Source organism: Haliotis cracherodii, unplaced genomic scaffold (assembly GCF_022045235.1).
Source record: "Haliotis cracherodii isolate W230 unplaced genomic scaffold, xgHalCrac1.p SCAF_6, whole genome shotgun sequence".
In the NCBI taxonomy this organism is placed as follows: domain Eukaryota; kingdom Metazoa; phylum Mollusca; class Gastropoda; order Lepetellida; family Haliotidae; genus Haliotis; species Haliotis cracherodii.
This window is the reverse complement of record NW_027266319.1, coordinates 51,690,182-51,713,717: the sequence shown is the minus strand read 5'-3', so window position 1 is coordinate 51,713,717 and position 23,536 is coordinate 51,690,182. Positions and strand designations below refer to the sequence as shown.

At 40.4% G+C, this 23,536-nt stretch overlaps 1 protein-coding gene across 1 annotated transcript in view; it reads left to right on the top strand.

Moving 5' to 3' along the window:
* The window catches only part of LOC139446724 (A disintegrin and metalloproteinase with thrombospondin motifs 9-like), a 154,081-nt gene that overhangs the window by 30,248 nt on the left and 100,297 nt on the right, over positions 1–23,536 (top strand). The window contains exons 3-4 of the mRNA XM_071228021.1: positions 13,544–13,706; positions 20,225–20,478. Of these exons, the coding sequence (XP_071084122.1) occupies positions 13,544–13,706; positions 20,225–20,478 (417 nt within the window). The remainder of the gene's footprint in view (positions 1–13,543; positions 13,707–20,224; positions 20,479–23,536) is intronic.

Here is a 23,536-nt window from a genome sequence, read left to right as displayed (position 1 = left end):
AGTTTGTTTGAAAACATTTCAGTAATATCAAAAGTCAGTTTTATGTGGGAAGAAACCCCGAAGTGATGAAGGTCTCAGACGTTTACCACTTCGGTGAAACCCACAAGCATGGGTATGGTGCTGACAAACCTAGAAACATAATCGGGGTGAACCAGGATTCGAACCCACAATCATAGGTTTCTGGCGTGCCCAAGGGACGCAATTCTGCACAGCGAATCGCAGTGCCTTGGTCGACTAGGCCACCCGTGCCCCCTAATCACTCACTGAATATTCCAATACTGGCAGATAGGAAACCTGACACAACTTACATGTTTTGCAAATGGAAACAATGTCAGTACTGAGACTGCCCTGGCAGTGTTGTTGTGAAACTGAACCCCACCTGTGTATCCAGGCTCATGCTGTTGACCACTGGTTGCCCTGTCGCGGGGGGATGTATTCGTACAATCTTGCTGAACCTGTCTTTAAAACATTGCATTTTTCATACTAAAGTGGTTTTTTTTATAAGTATGCAAACTCACTAACCGTCCGAATGTGGTATTTATCCCCAATCAGCAATAACATAAGTCTGTAAACATTTTTGTTTTGTCAGATAAATAAACATTCTTGCCCTTAAAAGTTTGTTTCTAGGACTACAACACCTTATATGCATACAAAGTCTATTCCCTTCCTTACCCAAGCCAAATCACTACCTTTGAAGAAGAAAGAGGTATAATTAGATGACAGAATGAAATAATTAATTAACACTATTTTGTGCCAATTAGAATATTTATTAGCTAGCTTGAATGTAGCTTAATTCCTTGGCACTTTTTTCATGTAAAACATGCATTCTCAAGAAGCTTTGCTGTAGCAAAGTGATTATTTTGAGAGCACTTTGATGAATTGGTCATCATTTCTCACTGTGATCTGTATTGACAGTGCAGAGTGTCTTAATACTTCTTGATTGAGCAGCTAAATGGATTCCTCATTCACATGCCCGGGGACCGTCCCATCATCACATTTGTTATTTTATCTGAAGAAATATTCAAATTTGATTATGTGTTGTAATTATTCTTGTGTGGTTATGGGATTAGCTGAGAAAAGATGGAGGAGCAATTGATGCTGTGTGTTTGACGGGTTGTGTGACGGAGCAGATCGAGGCATTTATAAGCATCGTCCCGGATTAGTTTTGGTTGATTGAATTAAGTTTGTTAAAAATGAGCAGCGCCTGTTTTAATCATTTGAGAATAAGGCTGACAAATGTTTGGGTATTTCTTTGTAGCTGATATTGGATGGCTAATGAAGGATTATTTTGATGAAGTACCAACAATGAAGGATGAGCAATCGTGATGAAATGAATTCAAAGAATGAATTGAATGATATCATTGAATGTTACTTTGTAGCAATGCTGAGGATAGGTGCTGTTTCTCCTCTGTCTTGTAGAGGACAAGTGTCAGATTGTTTTGGTGATTGTTGGGGGGAAGGGTGGGGAATTATGAGGGGTATATCATGATGATTGGGGGTGGGGCATTATGAGTGGAACAGTATGGTGAGGGGGGTGAGGCATTCGTAGGGGACAGTATGGTGAGGAGGTGGGGCATTGTGAAGGGGTGGGGCATTGTGAGGGGACAGTTTGGTGACGGGGTGGGGCATTGTGAGGGGGTGGGGCATCGTAAGGGGACAGTATGGTGAAGGGGTGGGGCATTGTGAGGGGACAGTTTGGTGACGGGGTGGGGCATGGTGAGGGGGTGGGGCATCGTAAGGGGACAGTATGGTGAAGGGGTGGGGCATTGTGAGGGGACAGTTTGGTGACAGGGTGGGGAGTAGGTGATGTGGCTGGGGCAACATGGGGGTGGGGAGGAGGGGTAGATGTAGGAGTGGGTGATGTGGCTGGGGCAACATTGGGGTGGGGAGGGGGGATGGGTAGATGTAGGAGTGGGTGATGTGGCTGGGGCAACATTGGGGTGGGGAGGAGGGGTAGATGTAGGAGTGGGTGATGTGGCTGGGGCAACATGGGGGTGGGGAGGAGGGGTAGATGTAGGAGTGGGTGATGTGGCTGGGGCAACATGGGGGTGGGGAGAGGGGGTGGGTAGATGTAGGAGTGGGTGATGTGGCTGGGGCAACATGGGGGTGGGGAGAGGGGTGGGTAGATGTAGGAGTGGGTGATGTGGCTGGTGAGGACGTTGTGTGGTCTGAAGAACAGGTTAAGGATAAAGATTGGCTAAGATACAAGTGGGAATTAATCAAGATTGAGAAGCAGAGAAATGGGATGTGAACTTGACTGTGGGAGGGAAGAAAGAAGCATGGCCTGGGGGTGATGGATGAGGAGGGAGAGCTGGTTAGAAATAGGGGGTAGAAAGTTGAGGGATCAGGTGGGTTGGGGCTTGGGGGTGGGAGGGGGGGTGGGGGGGGTGGGGGGGGGGGGGGGGTCAGTGGGTGTTAATCTGTGTGTCCATTTAGCCATTTAGGAGATAAACATTATGTATTTTCAGATTTGCTGGTGTTATTTGATTTAGAAATGATGGTATTAGGTGGTTATGGTTGATGAAATCGGGGTGTCTGAATGTACATTAGGTTTTTAAATAAATATGTAACATAATAAGGAGAAGAAATATTGTGATGGGGTGAGTATGATTAATGAGGATTAAGGAGACCGCATGACAGTGAAAGGGTCCTTCCAAGATTGCTGTGATTCAGGTATAGGGTGCAAGATGTGTTACCATGGTGACAGATAGCCCTGAGATGGAGAGGTTTAATGGTGGTGCATTTAGTTGGGAGGGGGCAATGTGTGTGACATGGATAAAGTGTCACCGTGACAGAAAGCCGCAAAGATGGAGAGATTTAGCGGTGGGGCTTTAAGTGGGGAGTGAGGAAGGCAGATAGATGAGGAGGGTGATTGATTCAGGGAGGGGCGTGGAGTAGTTGCTGATTATCGCTGCTGTAATTGGAGTCCGGTGGGAATCAAACTCTAATTACATACTTTAATTTGCTGTAATCAACATCTGTCAAGCAGTGTGAGGGCATCGTATTTGGTGGTTTTATGAAATTTAATTTGTTGTACGAGTGAAAACCCAGCGGTTTGGGAAAATATTTGGAAACACAGAAATGGATTCCCCAAGCAAATATTTGGGGAAAACAGAATTGGATTCCCCTCAGGCTCTGTGCAGTGACGTTACAGATATATCTTGTTCCCAACCAATAACACAGCAAATGTTTCACACACTACCTCCCTGTCTTGCACAGATAAGTCAGCATTAAGACAGCTTCATGCTGAGAATGATATTGTTTATGAATCAGGACTGCCTCCATGGTCTAGTGGATAGTGCGTCTTCCCAGTCTTCCCAGCAAGCAGAGGGTTAGGGTTCGATCCCAGCCATGCCATACCCAAAAATGTCAAAAAATGGTACTTGTTGTTTCCTTGCCTGGCACTCGACCTAGGAGATAACACAAGGACTGGTCAGCTTGTATCCTGTGTCTGAGTGGGATCCTTGTTAAACTGTGGCATGGTATCTCATTGGGCTAGCACTATACAACTGGAATTAGTCTGGACTAGTACAAACAGCCACACACACATATACATGCATGGTGCTATAAAAGTGCAATAATCTTGAAAGCGATGTTGGACCCATCTCACCTCATCTCACCTCACCTCTATGAATCTATTTATATCATATACCTGTGTTGATAATACCATCTTCTTAAAATCTAATATCTTCACACAGTGAAGGGTAAATATGTCACAATTTCAGTTAATTTTTTTACATCAAGTTGGGCTAAAATATCTTAAAAATTTTGATACATCCCCCGATCTTATACAAAGGTACTAATTTTGAACCTTTTATATCTTTGTTGAAATTCTCTCAATGTTATTTTTCATATAAACGTTGTCAGTTTTCATCTTTGCCTCAGAAGATAGTTGTTTTCTTAACAATTTGTCTTGATGATTTTTCTGATAAAAAGAGAATATGTGATAATTTAACAAAAATTAAATTATAGCATAGTTTAATTGTTAACCATATTCAAAACAGCACTGATGGAGAATTGGGGATATCAATGCCTGTAGCTTCACAGCTCAAACCCAAATACAATTATCGGAGAAAAAGTCTGTCATATTCAAACATCACTTAATGAATAATGCATACCAAAGATACCAACGTCATAGGAATTTGTGAATGGCAGACAATTTATAGATAACATGATTTTTTTCATGAATAATTCATGAACTAATTTACCACCCACTGATGATAAGGCTTGTATCTGTTATAAAAAGAAAGTTTTAACTTGAAAGATTTGTTTGTCATTGGCCACATTGCAACCATGAAATGTGAATAATGCACGGCATGATAGACCTCCATTGCTGTAGGCTCTAGGCACAACATTCAAACATTATTTTTGAAGATGTTTTTAGGCCAAGATCTTTGGTTTTTTATACTCTGGAGACTGGTATATTCTAGGTACATTTGTGTTAGTGGGTAGACAAGTTGTTATAACTTATAATAGTTGTGTATACACATTGTAGGACAAATTTTCAATTTCAGGCCATAATTATAGCACAAGAGTCTTTATAACACAGGCACATTCTAGGATTCTTCTTGTGTGTGAAGGGCTGAGGTTAAAATATAACAGTTGTTATAACACAATGTTTTGTTGCTGTATGGTCTGATTGTGATAGCTCACAGTGGTTATAACAACAGTTATAAGTTATAACACAAGCCCATTCTAGGATACATGTTCATTATGAGGGGTTATGTTATAACACAACAGTTATATCACAAGCCCATTCTAGGATACATGTTCATTATGAGGGGTTATGTTATAACACAACAGTTATATCACAAGCCCATTCAAGGATACATGTTCATTATGAGGGGTTGTGTTATAACACAACAGTTATAACACAAGCCCATTCTAGGATACATGTTCATTATGAGAGGTTGTGTTATAACACAACCGTTATAACACAACCCCATTCTAGGATACATGCTCATTATGAGGGGTTGTGTTATAATAGAACAGTAATAACACAAGCTCATTCCTGGACACGTGTTCAATAGGAGGGGTTGTGTTTTAACACAAGCCCATTCTAGGATACATGTTCATAATGAGGAGTTATGTTATAACACAACAGTTATAACACAACCCCATTCTAGGATACATGTTCATCATGAGGGGTTGTGTTATAATAGAACAGTCATAACACAAGCTTATCCAGGTATACATGTTCATTATGAGGGGTTGTGTTATAATAGAACAGTCATAACACAAGCTTATTCTGGAATACATGTTCATTATGAGGGGTTGTGTTATAATAGAACAGTAATAACACAAGCTTATTCTGGGATACATGTTCATTATGAGGGGTTGTGTTATGACAACAGTTATAACACAAGCTCATTATAGGGCATGTGCTCATTAGGAAGGGTTGTGTTCTAACACAATAATTACAACACAAGCCCATTCTAGTATATATGTTCATATGAGGGGTTGTGTTATAACAACAGTTAGCACATTGTACAATACTTGTTCACTGAGGAGCCGAGATGTTTACATCTGGGAGTGTATGGTTGAATAACGAGACATGGCTAAAAGTTAAAACACAGGCAGACTGTAGGACAGATTCAGACTGATGGACGGGATAGGTGAGGTAACAACACTGGCAGTTTGAAGGACACAATTTGAGGTGCAGTAGTTACAACCAGGGGTACAACATAGTCAAATTGTGGGCTAGACATTCAGCATGGAGGTCAATGGTGACAACAAGGTCCATACATGTTTCTAACACCGTGAGAGTCAGGCAGCATGGTGAGTACAACACTCTCCGACACAGCAAGAGGGACCAGCGTTGACATACCGCAACACAGAAACTTTGTAATCAGGTGGAAAATTTAATAGTCTGCTATGGCTGGGCCATCTGGTGAGTCAGTCAGTGTCTACAGACCTCCATGTGAAGTTGAGGCCAGGCAGACGTCTGGTCTGCAGTCTTCCATGTGAAGCTGTGGCCAGAGCAGACGTCTGGTCTGCAGTCTTCCATGTGAAGCTGTGGCCAGAGCAGACGTCTGGTCTGCAGGCGATGTGTCCAACACAGTCGTCCTGGCTCATATCTAGGATGCTCTGAGAAGTCTCATTGTCGTGCATATGTACGGCCATTGTAGCATGTGGATACTTTGAGAGTGGGTATTCATCAAGCTATTTGTACACAAAACTTCTTTCTGTCCTCTTGATGTTGAGATTGGTGTTAATGGTTGTAATACATGTTTACATGTGTAATTGACATGGGTTGATGATGCATGTCACGAGGCATACTGATTGTGGATAATGTGTGTAAAAAACATGAACCATGCTTTCCCATAAGCCTGAAGCTTTATCATGTAGGTGACGCATGGAATATGTGAATACACGAATGGCAGGTTTTAGAACTGACAGGAATATAATAACAATTATCATTCCTGGGTACTCATAGGATCTAGCCATCTGATTGATCAGTTGCCGTCTTTTGAAAAGCTATACAAGTCAGTTGGCCTAACTGTATGGATAATCATGACATCACTGTCCAGAGTTGCCTCCCTTGGGCATGCCAGGAACCTGTGATCATGTGTATATATCCTGGTTTGCTCCGATTATGTTTCTTGGTTTGTCAGCACCAAGTGGCTGCAAGTGGCTTTCACCAAAGTGGTAAACGTCTGAGACCTGCATCACTTCAAGCTTTCCTCACACATTAAGCTGACACACCATTTTATAACTGGAATACTGTTCAAAGTGGCATTAAACCCATCACTCACTCACTCACTCACTCAACCACTCACTCAACCACTCACTCACTCAACCACTCAACCACTCACTCAACCACTCACTCACCCACTCACTCACTCACTCAATCACTCACTCACTCACTCAACCACTCACTCAATCACTCATTCAACCACTCACTCACTCACTCAACCACTCCCTCAATCACTCAACCACTCACTCAATCATGACATCATTATGTTTGATGTGACATCACTTGCTTCTCATGTCACAATTTATTCTGTGGTGCTGTGAGTCCAATGTAGGTCACAAGATTCACTCACTCACTCACTCACTCACTCACTCATGAGGGTCTAAAAGGACAAAATGCCCAAACAGACAACTCTGATCCTGGCATGTTTAAGTGACCATTCTCTCTCCTTAACATGGCAGGTAACAGCATTTTTAATAAAACCAATATCAGTAATAATCAGAAAAATTTTAAACTAGAACTACAAACCATTTAGGACCTTATTCTTAGTCTGCAATATCAAAATATATTCATTTGAGTATTCTCATCTTTCTTCTCTGTGATTATTTTCCACCATATTTTCTTTGTTGAGCCTATCGTACTACAAGTCTCCTATCTTGGTCAATACATCTTGTCACACCTGTCTAATGAGTGTTATACACTACCTTGTGATCTAAACTCAGCTTACCTGGATTAACACCTGTAGATTAGGATCAGAGATTACCCATGTACCTGTCAGGAGGCTACAGGTATGTCACAGGTAGTGTTTATTCTCTTGATCCCGGGATTACCTAGGACTGGTGTGTGGCCATTATGTGGATGTCGGGTAACACTTCTGTTAGCCGCAGGCTTCAACACACGATTACAAATAGGAGGTTTACAGATGTTTGTTGTGTTCAGGGAAAAACCTTATGATAGTGATCCAAGGAGTTTTCTAGAATAACAACCTAATTGCCCTTGCCTGTCAAATTTTAGTTTTTAAAAACAATTCTTTAAAATTGACATTTTCTGAAGCTCTGAAGTATTGAAACAATGTAACATTAAAGGTTAAATCGGCTTCCTCATTATTGGCCCTGTTATCAGTCACCTCTCTAAAGACATACCATTATCATTGTAACTTTAATAACATTGGGAAATATTAGATTCACTTTGGGAATTTTTACTGACATTTGCTGCAGACTCGAATATCAGCCTCTGAGCTGGACTAGATAACTCACTGGTCACCGTGAAAGAATATTGATTCATATTCTCAAATGTCAAAAATTTGATGCAGACAGAAGGAGGAAGTATTTGTGAGTGACGAAGTAATACTAAATAAATGTGTCCGTATCTTGGGGATGTTCTTCTCACATCCCACACTCACATGCTGTGACAACAGACAGGCAGATCCATATAAGGGTGCACGGTGCACACCTCGCTTCAGCCTCTTTTTCAGCCACCAAATATGTTAATCTGCCATGCGTTTTTGTTGATGATTGGGTACAATGTGCTCTCCGATTTCTCACCCCTGATAACTCTGTTACATGTAGTTCAAAGCAGTGTTAAACCCAACCCACTCACTCACTCTTCATCATTCTCCCTGCCAGAATCATCATCTCCAGGAGATGCGGGACTAGAAATGGCCCTGATGCCTCAGCTTTTAATAAACGGTATTGTAATGAGACTGGTGAAACCAGAAAATGGATGGATCCTTTAACACTGCATCAGCACTATAATTACAGACTTCTTACTGGTTGCAATCATTCGTGCTTTCCTTTTTTGTATTCTTCTTTCCTTCATTTGCCCATTTCCTCTCTATCATCTGGACCCATGTGGGAATCGAACTTGTGTTCACAGCATGACGAGCACAGCTTGAACCATTAGGCTAACCTAACGCTCTCCCATCACGAATATTGTGAAGACACTCCCAGACAAGAGCTGGCAGGGTAGCCAGGACATAGAGTGATGGGGCTTATTGTTCTGCCTGAGTTGCGTGATGGATGGCGTGGAGCCTCCTCTCGTCACAGTCATCACTCAGATCAGCAGGAGATTACCTCTGTACCTCCGACATCAAAGCACACGCGAGATGCTGGCGCACATTACAGCAGCCCTTGCAGTGCCATGGACCAGGTCAGGCACAGAGAGACTGGGGTTACAAATCACTGTGTGGTCTTTAGAGGCTTGGGGGGATCAACATGTCTTGTTGTGTTCACTAAGGCTTGTAAGGATCAACTTGTAGATGTTCACAGGTGTTCAAACAGGCTGTGGGAATGGAGTTGTCTATTGGTATTCACATGTGTTCACACAGGTTTGTGGCATTCGAGTTGTAGATGTTCACAGGTGTTCAAACAGGCTTGTGAGAATCGAGTGGTAGGTGTTCACAGGTTTCAAACAGGCTTGTGGGAATCAAGTTGTAGGTGTTCACAGGTTTCAAACAGGCTTGTGGGAATCAAGTTGTAGGTGTTCACAGGTTTCAAACAGGCTTGTGGGAATCAAGTTGTAGGTGTTCACAGGTGTTCACACAGGTTTGTGGCACTCACGTTGTAGGTGTTAACAGGTGTTCAACCGGGCTTGTGAGAATAATGTTGTAGGTGTTCACAGGTGTTCAACCGGGCTTGTGAGAATAATGTTGTAGGTGTTCACAGGTGTTCAACCAGGTTTGTGGAAATGCATTCGCATTCACAGGTATAAACCTGTAGGAATGAGTAGTTTTGTTTGCATTCCCAGGTGTTTATACTTGTGGGTATAAAGTTGTGTTGTTTCCTCAAGTGTTCAAACGGACCACTGGTGTTCACACAGGTTGTAGGGATCAAGTTGCTTTGTGTTCACAACTTAAATAGTTCACCTTCTACAGTTTTCAATAATTCTTGTGGTGTTAGGAGATAAATCGTTTTGACAGGCCCTTGGATTTGGGGCTCTGCCTGTGTTGAGATAGACTTATACGATGCTCACATATTTTGTTCAATAATTCCTGTGGTGTTAGGAGATAAATCATTTTGACAGGCCCTTGGGTTTAGGGCTCTGCCTGTGTTGAGGTCGACTTATATGACATTCACATATTTTGCATACGTAGCTCTCTTGTTCACACAAGTTTTCCATATCTATGCATTCTCTTCTGAAGATAATCTTTAATGCATCTATTAGATGTCAGATAACAACGAGGAGCTCCTGTGTCATGTGTTAAATGACAAGCATGATGTGTTTCTGTTTGTGTACATTTGACAAATACTTGCCATGTTCAGATTTACTTCCAAGGTCCTTATTTATGATTCTCAGTCCCCTAAAGCCTGCAGCTTCAATGGTGGCTATTTAATTTTTAGGGCTGGGACGGGTAACTCGGGTACTTGGGTCAGATGGGCCCTGAGTTGAACCCCGGGACCCATAGGAGGACATGAACCTGTAGATAGACACATGATATAGTGTTAAATAACAATAACAATAAAACTCCCCGCTTACACTACAAGTCGTGAATGTTCACCCTTTTTTCTGACTATGCACAGATTCTTTGGTAGACTTGTATATGCTTGAGTAAAGTTATTAAGCTTCAGTCAACTTCAGTGTGTGCATAATCAGATCGTTTTATATGAGTATCTAAATAGTTTTTGCAAGGGCTCTGTTAAAACAATTCCCAATCAGACATTTTGCACCCAATTCTTGAGACCTACAGCAGGTACCTGGATAGGGTTGGGTAATAGTAGAGGGTTGGGTAATAGTGGATCGGGTACCTGGGTAGTGAATTTGTACTCATCCCAGCCCTGGTGGATACGGTCCTGATGCTGACAGAAGCTCGTAAAAGATATAGTAATACTTATCACCACAAATGAGAGACCTTAATTTAACAAGTAAAGCTTTCATCTGTTTGCTTTGTACTGAAAACATGAAATGTGTCTTCCTGTGAAGATCTCCCTGACAAATATTAATTTTGCCTGAGAAAGCCTGCCAAGTGTGTATCTCAGGGCAGATAGCTTGCCACAAAAGAAGAGAAAGCCCAGCAAAACAGTTGAATGATTTCTTCTTTCACCTGGCTTGATGGAAAGTGCAAAGGTTAGATGGCTATCTCATGATGAAGAGCATCTTGGGATATCTGGAGATGGGAGAGTGTTTTCCTGACAGCTAATGTCCAGATATACCAAGCATGGCTGTGCTACTTCCCTCAAAACTTCTTACAGTGGCATGAACAACAGGTGCAGCTTGATTCAGACTAATCAGTTTGTGTTTTTTATACGCGCAAAAGATGGGCAGGGGGTCTGATAAAAAAACAACAATTAAAAAATGAAAGTTATTTAAATGTTGGTATTCTGAGACTAATGTTGTGTGGGGTTTGCTGTTTACTCAAAACAAAGTTCAAAGGACCTGTGCAGCAATTTGTTATAAATCTTGACGCTGGTTCAAAGAATTGCGAGAATGATTCCCCTTTTTGTGTGAGCTTTGTTTATTGTTGACGGTTGTTACAGTCAGCGACGTAAGTGTATTTTGACTGAGTGTTGACAAGAGGATAAGGAATTAAAGGGGAGGTGTAAAGGAAGAAGTCATTTCTTGTTTTGCTCTGACAAATTGGTCACTTCCAGCAGACAGGTTGATAGATAATGTAGTATGAGGGTGGGCCTTTGATAAATGGGTCTTTTGAGTTAAGACCGAGGTGACTTGTGGATTTCAACTTCGTATTTATGTCAGTGAGATGTTTGGCACAGGAACTAGTACCTTTATTGAGTGTTTTTAATGGAACACTGCTTCTAAACTTGTTTAATTGAGTTATTAAGGTAGTTCTCTGCAGCCAGCCACATCTCAACCATCATTTGTCAGGGCATTCACTATGCTGAGGGGGGCACGGGTGGCCCAGTCGTCTATGGTGCTGCAATTTGCTGTACAGAGTTGCGTCCCTTGGGTGCGCCAGAAACCTATGATTGTGGTTTCGAAACCCAGTTCACCCAGATTATGTTTCTTGGTTTGTCATCACCATACCCGTGCTTGTGGGTTTCACCGAAGTGGTAAATGTCTGAGACCTACATCACTTCGGGCTTTCCTCCAACATTAAGCTGACACGCCGCGATATAACTGGAATACTGTTAAAGGCTGCGTTAAACCCAACTCATTCACTCACTCACTCACTATGCTGAGTTGCTTCCCGTGTCATAGCAGGAGCTGCTGTCATGGGTTTGAATTTCAGATTTTTCTGATTATGATCCTTGGGATTTAAAAAACAACAACCTTATAATTTGGGTTTGTTCTTTGACAACAGAAAGCAGAAATGAGTGTGTAATAATTTGCCACCGAAATTGTTGCAACAATAGCGTTTTTGGCATATGATCATTCACTGGACAAGATGGTTCTGAAAGGCAGTGTGTTGTGGGTACTTGTGTTGTTTAAAATGGCTGCGGACTTGTTGTATCTGTAGACAGGCTCCTCATGTACTTATTACACCACTGTCAGATTTCAATATGGATTCATTATATGGTGCTTGAAAGAATGTGGTGCATTTGTTGATGAGAAGGTAGCATGGCTATTTCAGGATGGCAGTTATGCCGTGACGCTGCTGCATCTGGTTGGATCCTCATCCATTCATCAATTTCTGATGGGGAGCACGGGTGGCCCAGTCATCTAAGGCGCCGTGATTCGCTGTGCAGAGTTGCATCAGAAGTCTATGACTGTGGCTTTGAATCCCGGTTCGCCCCGATTATGTTTCTAGGTTTGTCAGCACCATACCCGTGCTTGTGGGTTTCACCAAAGTGGTAAACGTCTGAGACCTGCATCACTTCGGGCTTTCCTCCCACATTAAGCTGACACACCGTGATATAGCTGAAATTCTGTTAAAAAGTGGTGTTAAACCCGACTCACTCACTCACTTTTTAGTGATCAAGTATTGCAGTATTTCCCCTAATATTAGCACTCTAATCCCACCATGCTTCAATATGGATTGTTATTGGGAGACAATGTTTATTATGTTGGTTCCTTATCCAACATCATAAGGAGGGGGAGCGTGGGGAGTGTGTGGCCCAGATGTCACTCACGCATAACGGAGGGGTGTGTTGGGGGTGCTCTGGGATTATAGTTTGAAACTGGATATTTTTTTCAATTAGTTCTTCAAGGACCCATGCTTTCCGTAAGAGGGGCCCATGCTTTCCGTAAGAGGGGCCCATGCTTGTCGTGGGAGGTGACTAGTGGGATCGGGTGGTCAGGCTCACTGACTTAGTTGATGCATGTCATTGTTTCCCAATTCAATAGATCGATGCTCATGATGTCAATCACTGGATTGTCTAGTCCAGACACGATAATTTACAGACTGCCGTCATATAGCTGGAATATTGCTGTGTGCAGCATTTAAACAAACAAACAAACAAACGAGCCAAAAATGTGGCAAATAATTCAATTACCAAAGAATTAATATAAAATTCTTTACAATCCATTATTCAGTGTAATCATATCAGCTCCAATACTAGTGATAAGTCAAAAAATATATACACTGTATTACGAGAATATCATATGCATAGCTTGATGGTTGGTTGCAGGGATGGTTAGCACAGAGGTCTCGGAGTTAGCCGGCCTTGCAGGCAGGACATACGGGTATTATTTCCCTTGGTTGCTTGGTATGAAACCAATTATCACATCTCATCTGTTGTGACCAAACCAGTGTGATATGAAATAACAAACAGCATCCCTAAACAGATCCATCCAAACAGATCCATACGGATGTTTTGGATCAACATAGACGCCACTGAACCAGTTAGTTTGTTGTGTTGTGATGGTAGTGGGTGTTTGGACGCTGATGTTTATGTATTTATTAAGATGAATGTTTGTATTGATTTGATCAAATTTTTTTTTTTTTCTTTTCAGATGGGAATGATTCATCTACCCCAAGAAAAATATATCATCGAACCATTAAAAAATTCATCTTCAACAAATAATATGGTGCTGGAGCATCGTCCACATATAATTCATAAATATCCAATAATAAATCACCAGCACTCTGCTGCTGCAGCAAGCTGCACTATTACAGGTGAGTAGGTTCGTTAGTACTTGTTACACCTGTGTAACCTGCGACCTCCCTAGAAACATGTATTGCTCTGGTCACACAATGGCTTTTGGTATTTTATGCCAATCCTACATTTCAGGGATCCAATCATTTCAAGTGTGCACTATTAGATAGTAATTTCAACATTTATGAGCATCAACAGGCCTAGACACAATGTACACCTATCCCTGTGAAATTGTCTGGAATAAAAAAACATGTCCCATTGTGTGTATGTTTTTGTACCTAACAGGTTTTTTATTCTCGCTGGGTTTCCATACTTGAAGAATTTCCGGGCTAACTTATGTTTCTGACGTACAGGGTTTCCAGACTAACAGGGCTTTCTGACTAACAGGGTTTCTAGACCAACAGGTTTTTCTGACTAACAGGATTTTCAGATTGACAGGGTTTTTTGACTAAAAGGGTTACTGGACTAACAGGGTTTTCTGAAGAACAGGATTTTCTGACTAACAGGATTTTCAGATTGACAGGGATTTTTTACTAACAGGGTTACTGGACTAACAGGGTTTTCTGACTAACAGGGTTTTCTGATGAACAGGGTTTCTGGCCTAGCTAGGCTTCCTGACTAACATGGTTTCACTGAAGTCCACAGCTGATATCCGAGTCTGTTTACAAACATGACTAGATTTGGAAGAAGACAACTAATCCTTCCAGACTTCCTCTATTATCAGCCTGGTGGAGTAGATAATGTCTGTGCCTGACCCAAGGTGATGTGATATAAAGTACACGATTGTATAGATTAGGGCAATTCTGATAAGAGTATTTCTGACAATGTCCCTAATGTAAAGGAACAACAAATTACCTAATCACTGCTGCCAAACCACATATCACAATCAATTCAAATATTACATTCATGCTGTAATCATAAGATCCTTGTACAACTAAGGGATGCAACTCTGCACAGGGAATTGCAGCATTTTGGATGACTGGACAGCCCATGCCCGATTCATAAAAGATGCAGTTAGATATTGTGCGACCAATACAATCCATGGTCCACCATGACCTGCATGTCGGCAGCTTTCTCTGAGGTCTCCCCATCTCCATCCCCAACCAAATATAGTTTTAGATGAGGACATGGATGAAGCAGATCACCATGCCTTGAATGTGTTTATTGATTCTATACATGTTGCAGGAGAGGAGTGAGTCAAGCTTTTTAAAGATGTCAAAATAAATGATCATGCATAGCATGTTCTCAAAAGCTGCTGATGACTGTCATGTCGGATAAACAATAGCACCCCTTTTTGATTTGGATAACATTCCCCAGGGTCCTCTTCATGCCCAGTTAGATGAGGTAGAGAAGCATCAGTCCCAGCAGTGAGCAGATGAAATATTAAAGCTGATCATGAAATAATGTATTGAAGACCTGTCCCTTGTGAACTGCAACCCGAGAAAGACTTCAATAGCTCTGAAGTCTGGTGACAGATGTGTCAATAACTAGCTATTCATTGCCCATGGGGAAGAAATATCGTTAATTAATAATTCATAAATACATTTCTAGATTACATTTTCAACATTAACCATGATGACTGCCATCAAGTATGTTTATTTTGTGAAAAAAAGCATAGCAATTTCTTCATTTAATTTCAGACCTGATCAATTTCCTACATGTTTTACTAATGATCCTGTCCTGAAGTATTATTAAAGCCCAACTGTTTGGATACATGTATGAGTGTTTGATGGCACAGGTGCCCAGTGACTAAGGTGCTTCAAATCTCGTTTGAATTCTAGCTCGCCCTAATAATGTGTCTAGGTTTGTGAGCATTGTACCCATGATGTGGCTTACACTTTCTGAGACCTGCATCACTTCAGCTTTCCTCCAAAATCAAGCACTCTCCACGATATTACTGCCATACTGTTTAAGACCAACAGTGTTATTTAACTGAACACACTCACAATTTTATTGTTTATGGAGTTTTAATTAGTTTTATACCAAATAGCTTGGGTAGGTTTTGGAACAAAATTAAATTTGTGGAGGTCAAGATATTTTTTTGTATTTGGGATGGTCTGTTCAGGAGGAAAAAGTAAATCCTTTTCAAATTTCGATTCCCGACATGGCTACAATGTGTTAAGCCCATTTCTGGTGTCCCCCGCCGTGACATTACTTGAATATTGCTAAAAGAGGTGTATAACAATTCTCACTCACTCCAACAAGTTTTTACATCCATAAACCTCTAAAATATTGAAGTCAATTACTAAAGAAATTCATGAAATGTATTTGACTACTTATCATAAATGACATTGCTTTTTGTTATATTTATTAATAATATCTTTTCATCAAAGGTAAAGCTTTTTTTTGCAAATTAGAATTAATTTCAGCAATTTTTATTATATTTTCTGATTTGATTGGTCAAATCATTGAACGGACAAACATAAAAAAGTGCTCTCTAAGTAATTAAGAAATAAAAAGCAGTGAATGCTGTTAAATTGAATATAGTTTTTGAAATATTTTTCAGGTAATAAAAACAACTTTCTGGTAATTACCCTCAAATCATCATTTCCATTTTGCATTTGCTGCCTACATTTTGACATACTGGCCAAGAAACTCTATAAACAAGAAAAAACATCCTGGCCCAATTGAATTTGGAGAATTCCCCTAAACCCAATAAAAACATGTTATGTAAATACTATGTGGAATGTTTTGAGATGGCCCCCAGAACTGGGGCTAACAGAAACCACCTTAAGACATTATGGAAATCTGAGTTTTCATTCTAAACAGTTATTTTAACAGTGTGAAAGATTCATCAGTATAAATAAATCCAATTCCCTACAGTAAACACATCTGCTGGGATCTGTTAACCAAGTCGAATATGGTACAACTTTGTTCTAATGGCGTAGGCTGTATTTCAACCATGAATACACCATCGCTGATAGAAAACCATCCAAGGTTGTAATTGCCAGGAATATGCAAAACACCTGAGTCTTCCGTTCCGGCTGAGGTTACTTACGGAGAGAGGGGATGCTGGGATATCCCCATTAGGAAAACAATAACAGTAGTGTGCGTGTAGGTTGGGAGCGGTCACTGACTTGCATGTGGTGGTTTATGGCTTACGAACGTGATAAGATTTCTTTTAGTCACAGGTGTGTTGAATAACGGACACTGAATTAATGGAAGGACAATGTCATCAGTGTTGTTTTATTATGTGAAGTTGGAAGGAAATAGATGAGGGTTGTTTGTGTTGGACATTTTCAACTTGTAAAATGGAAGTTGTGGGTCGGCCTAGGGGTTAAAGTGTTAGCTTGTCATGTCTAAGTCTCAGGTTTAATTTCCCACATGGGTACAATGTGTGAAGTCCATTTCTGGTGTATATCTCCTGTATTGCTGGAATATTGCTGAGAGTGGTCAACAGCCACTCTCCCTCAAAATACACCCAGTAGTGATAGAACTCTTAGCACTAATTGCTTGCAATCATATGTAATGGTTGAAAAACTAGTAATAGAAAAAGAAGGTCTTAACAAATGCTAAAGAAGTTTTACAGTTCGTTTGTTTTCTTGGTTAATTAACCAATGATTAGAGATCCTGGTTAGAATAGGTCTTCTGCGACCCATACCCAAGGCGACTAAGCTTGTCGTAAGAGGCGACAAATGGGATCGGGTAGTCAGGCTCACTAACTTGGTTGATGAGTGTCATCTTATCCCAATTGCGTGGATCGATGCTCATGATGTCAGTCACTGGATTGTCTGGTTCAGACTCGATTATTTACAGACCGTTGTCATATAGCTGGAATATTGCTGAGTGCAGCGTTAAACAACAAACAAACAAACAAACATTTACCGATGATTACAAAAGTAGCTCAAGATACTTGAATTTGATTTTCAATATGGTTGTCACTGTTCATGGCCATTGCTCAGGCATTTCAGCTCAAACTGTACTTTAATAATCTTAAATTATCTCAAGATGCATTATTTTCTTTGTAAAAATTGCGATTCTGAGGAAGCTGAACATGGGCATGTATGGTTTTCCTTGTGATTACATCTTATTATGTTTAAATCTTATGGATATTTCTGTGTTTCAGTGAAACAATTTTTAAAATGTTATGGAATCTTCTTTGAAGTTTTATGAGGCTCGGAGTTGAAACACTGTGTAAACTAAATGTTGTGCATTGTGATAATAATCTACAGTAGTACATAAGTGCAGATTTAGAAACATTGTGGACAGTTAGTTATGTGTTTCATATTTTTCAGCACTTTTGTCCCCTGTATTTAGCAGCCAATATTTGTGTAGCAATGCTGACAGCAAGTTTATATGACATTTTAGACTGTTGATTACATATCCAGGTGAGCTACAGTCATATACCTAAATACTCTCACTACACGAAGAAACTGCTGATACTCAGTATTTACAATGCCCATGGCTGCATGTGTGTCAGCCATGTTGCAACCATATTAATACCAGTCAGGTGAGAGTCTTTCCACTTGTCTCTGGAAGCTATCGCAGTGTGGCCTTGACCTTTCTGTACTGAGGATAGCTCACGATTTGACTTTTTTGAGAGGAAGTTGCCCTGCTGTAGGCTACAAGGGCATGGACCTGCCACTTTAGTAAGGTTTCTTCTTCAACTGGTCTTGTAGCATCAGGGCGGACATTGGCGCTATTGGAGTGCCTAATGGTTCTGTGGACAGTATGGTATCATTCTGTGCGGAAGCCTTACACCAACCAGGTCATTCTGACTTGGGTGATGTCACAGCGATCAAGTAATGTTGGAATAAAAACGAAGAGACATCAGAATCTAAGGCCTGAATTATTGAATGATAATCGTTACATAATGGAAACTGTTGGGGTTCTTGAAACAGAGATTCTGAGAGAGTGAAAATGGAAACCTAATAGGGGCAGTTTTAGGATTGAAAAACAAATATTGATTTTTGATGTATCAGCAAATTCAACACAAGTTTTTGATTCATATCTGAAAATGTCTCGGTTTTTGTTTGGTATTATCATAAACAGCTTCAAGGCATACAAATAGATATATATATATATGTACAGGATGGTCCAAATTAGAATTGTTTTGTTTGTTTGTTTGTTGTTTAATGCCGGACTCAGCAATACTCCAGCTATATGATGGCGGTCTGTAAATAATCGATCTGGACCAGACAATCCAGTGATTGATGTTATCAGCATCAATCCACGCAAGTGGGATACGATTACATGCTTCAAGCAAGTCAGCAAGCCTGACCACCCAATCCCGTTAGTCACCTTTTACAACAAGCACAGTCACCTTTCTTGGCAAGCATGGGTTGGTGATGACCTATTCTACCCAGGATCTTCAATTAGAATTGAGCAATGTGTAGGTGTAATGTTTTGGGTTGAAAATTCATGAACTGACGTGTATGTGAGTTTTAAAGATGGATGTTTGCACCCCAGAACCCTTGGATCCACATACAGAAACTGGCATCTTAGAATGTTATATAATATGTCTTGCATCCAGTATCACAACTGTACTGTATTACCTAACACATATAGAGCATGGAAGGAGCATGGATGAATCGGGCTCTCCCTGTCTTGTATTCAAGACCGACTCCGTGGTCTAGTGGGTGGAGCGTTTGCGTTTGAGAACAAGGTCTGTAGTTCGATCCCAAGATACATGAAACAAAAAAACGTTGAAAGACAGAACTGGATGTTATCCTGGCTGGGGCTCGGCATTAAAGGGCTAAAACAAGGACTGGTCAGCTTGGAGTCAATGTATTGTGTCTGAGTGGGGTATTCATGTATAACTGGCATGGTATCTCAGTGAACTAGCACTATATAACAGGCATTAGTGCGGACAGACAGACAGACATGATGGTTGCTATATAAGTGAGATAATCTTGAAGATGATGTTAATCCCCACCTCACCTCACCTCACCTCACCTCACCTCACCTCACCCCACCCCACCCCACCCCACCCCACCCCACCCCACCCAGTGTCTTGTAGCTCTTATTTTATCAATTAATTAGTGCAAATGTTCAGCATGATGATATTTGAGTCCAAAAGAACCAATCAAATAATGACATGAGACTTAACATCTAATGGAGCACTTTAAAAGTTTGAGGTCAGATAAGAACTACCGGTAAATACCTTAATTTTGGGCACGGGAGGGTTAAAGGTCTTTTTTTTAGATGATTTACAGTTTAAGTCCATACATAACAGCTGTAATTGTCACATTTAACGCTGGAAATAAACATGATGCCCATTATTGGTGCAAGAACGAGTTGAGAAAAGGCAGTCAAAGTACATAATCTGCCCTATCAGCATATTTATGAATCATTGTCATGCAGGATTGGTTTGACGATAGAATCTTTTTGAGGATGTCAACATTTTCGCAATTTAGTTTAGGATGGGAGTATATCTTTATCCTACATTGAACTTTTGAGGAAAGCTGCCCATCATTATGGGGAAAAAATAATTCACACTTTCTAATTTTCTCCCAGAACTTTTATTATGATGAATGTGGTATTTATGATACAATAATTGCAAAACTGTAAATTAATCATGTTTTTCTTTTTGTTTCAGAAAATTATAAACACCAGAGATTAAAGCGAGAGACTATACGAGGATACTCAACATCACAATCATCATCATCTTATAATGTAAATAATAATAATTATGAAAATAATAATAATAATGACAATTCTATATACCACAAACGACGGAAGCGATCAGCATCTTTAAAGAGATTCGTGGAGACTTTAGTTGTAGTGGATGATTCCATGAGGCAGTACCACAAGGAGGACTTGAAGCACTATGTGCTTACACTCATGGCGATGGTGAGTACTATTTTCTCATCTTCACACAGAGTTGCTTCCTTTGGCTGTTCCAGGATCTGTTTGTCGTGGGTTCAAATCCCATATCTGCCAAGATTAGAATGCTTGATCTTTGCTTTGTATCATGAACTTTGCCAAAGTGGTAAATGTCTTTTACCTGGTTCACTTTGAGCTGACTTAAATACTGTTAAAAGTTTTGTTAGACTTGATTCCCTCACTTTATATACAGCTGGTACTACTCCAGAATCTTGATGCCAAAATGTTAAAAAATCCTTTAAAAATTATTAAATATTCAGCCAGACCAGTTTGTTAGTTTAATCGACATGCTTTCATTAAACTTTGCAATAGTTCAACATCTTTGTCACCAAATTGTAGACCCATGAAGATCCGGGACAGAATAGGTCTTTAGCTACCTATGCTTGCCGTAAAAGGCGACTATGCTTGTCGTATGAGGCAACTAACAGGATTGGGTGGTCAGGCTCGCTGACTTTGTTGATGCATGTCATATTGGGATTGATGAGATGCTCATGATATTAATCACTGGATTGTCTGGTCCAGACTCGATTATATACAGACCGCCGTCATATAGCTGGAATATTTCTGAGTGCAGCGTAAAACAACAAACCAACCAACCAAATTGTCACATTATCTTATGACATAAGCACTCGTCAACGTACTTCACTGACAAGTATGTTTACATCAGAAGTGAACAGCATAAATGTTTTGAAGCAAGCTCCATTACAATTCATGACCTCTTCATTTTGCGTTGTGGTCTATAAGTAATAGGTTTCTGAAAGGTCTATGGGACTTCTTGGTAATTGAACAGAAGGTACATGCATTTATGTTTTTTTAAAAACAGTTGTATATGACATGTCATATTTAGTGTACATTATGTTAAAAGTCCTGATATGTTGCTAGTTATTCAGTTTTTGTTTTATTTAGACACTGAAATGATTGACACATGTTAGAAAGTTTATAGGAATAGTGAGTGAGTGAGTTGGGTTGAATGCCGCTTTTAACAGTATTCCAGCTATATCACGGCGTGTCAGCTTAATGTGGGAGGAAAGCCCAAAGTGATGCAGGTCTTAGACGTTTACCACTTCGGTGAAACCCACGAGCACAGGTCTGGTGCTGACACACCTAGAAACATAATCGGGGTGAACCGGGATTTGAACCCACAATCATAGGTTTCTGGCGTGCCCAAGGGACAAAACTCTGCACGCGAATCGCGGCGCCTTAGATGACTGGGCCACCCGTGCCCCCTTTATAGGAATAATTGGAAGGAGATAGTGCCAGTTCATCCCACAAGTTACAAGACGACAGCTGCGCTCATTTACTCTAGAAAGACTAGTTGTTTATCAAATTCAGTAGTGTAAACAACATTTGTAACGAACACGCTTAAATTGAACTGACGAATATAACAAACTTATTTTTGGGTCCCGGCCATTTGTGTTTTTATGCTGTATTTATGCTTTTCACAAACTACGGTTATAACGAACTGAAATTACTGGTCCCTCTTAGTTCATTATATCGAAATTTACTGTATATAAGGTATTTAATGAGTGAGTGAGTTTGGTTTTACGCCGCTTTTAGCAATATTCCAGCAATATCACAGCGGGGGACACCAGAAATGGGTGTGGGGAATCGAACCAGGGTCTTCAGGGTGACAAGTGAACGCTTTAACCACTAGGCTACCCGACCGTCCTGTAAGGTATATAATAAGAGTTTAAACATGGTATAACATGTAAAAAAGAGGTTCAGTTGAAACCAGTATTGTTCATATTGTTTCAAACATGCCTGTGTTGATGAAACATTTTTGGAAAATTCATATTTGTAAATTTAATTTGTTTACCATTTTAATAAAGACATGATAATTTGTTACCATCATGTTGATGCCTAATATCTGTGATTATAGCACAGAACGAAAATGACCCCCTTCATGAAAATGACCCCATAACTAAAAATGACCGCCTTTTTGAAAATAACTCCAATTTTTTGTCACTTGTGGGCTAGATTGGTCTCCATCTTTTGAGCAGCTGGAATGTAGCCTGGCTGACATAATCTACGACAACTCCTGTCGACAACCTATTTGTCCCCAAACGAGTGACTACAACCAAACTAGGAACTCGATTACAGGAATTTGCTGAAACATACACGATAATGACATGTTGAATGATTTGAAAACTGTCAAGACACATTGTCTGTGAACTGATCCTTGAAAAGTTCAAAAAAGATGTTACTACCCCTCCATTTCTCCTCTTTCTGCCGAGGCGTGTTCCTGTTTAAAGAGGATGCTAAAAGAGTTTGCTGTCTTCATCTATTTTTGCGGCTATGTTGATATAATAGGTAACCGATATCTGCATCGTCTTCTGGAACATACATTAAAGCCAGTTAACACCAGCCAGTGAAGCTAGACACAACACAAACCCTGTTACCAAACCGCAAAGCACAGCAAAATATTTCAGCCTGAAAAATGAGCAATTGTTTAAAATAGTGGTTCACATTTGGTGTCATTAATGCAAGAAAAAACTCCTTAAGTCAACAAACCCATGACCTTGGGAAGGTCATTCTCCATTAGATGATGTCTGCATCTATTGTCTACATACCATGTGCACCACACCTGTTGCAGGTTGGATTGTCTCTCCATAGGTGTTTAACATTAGGGAATAATTACTCCTTATACAAAGCAAAGATTTCAGCAAAATTGGAAATATGGAAGTCTTTACCAGCACAATGTCAAGCAGCATGCTTCCGGCCCATTGGCCAGGTTCTGCGGGGGTCATCTCACCAGTTTACTCAATTATTTATGAAGTTTTTTTAGGTTGTCCGACAATATTTTGACAGGGTGGGGATTCAGAAAATCAGTTTGGGTGTTGGGACAACTAAAGAAGATTGTTTTTGGTATCCACATGATGTGAAGGTAATCAAGGATCAGGTGTTCACGAAATGTATTTGGATGAAATCTTAGTTGAGGCATGGTTTGGCCGTGCCTGTTCTGAGTACGTTCAGGAGATTATGGTTACGCTAGATAAATACTTGACATGTATTTGATATTGGTGCA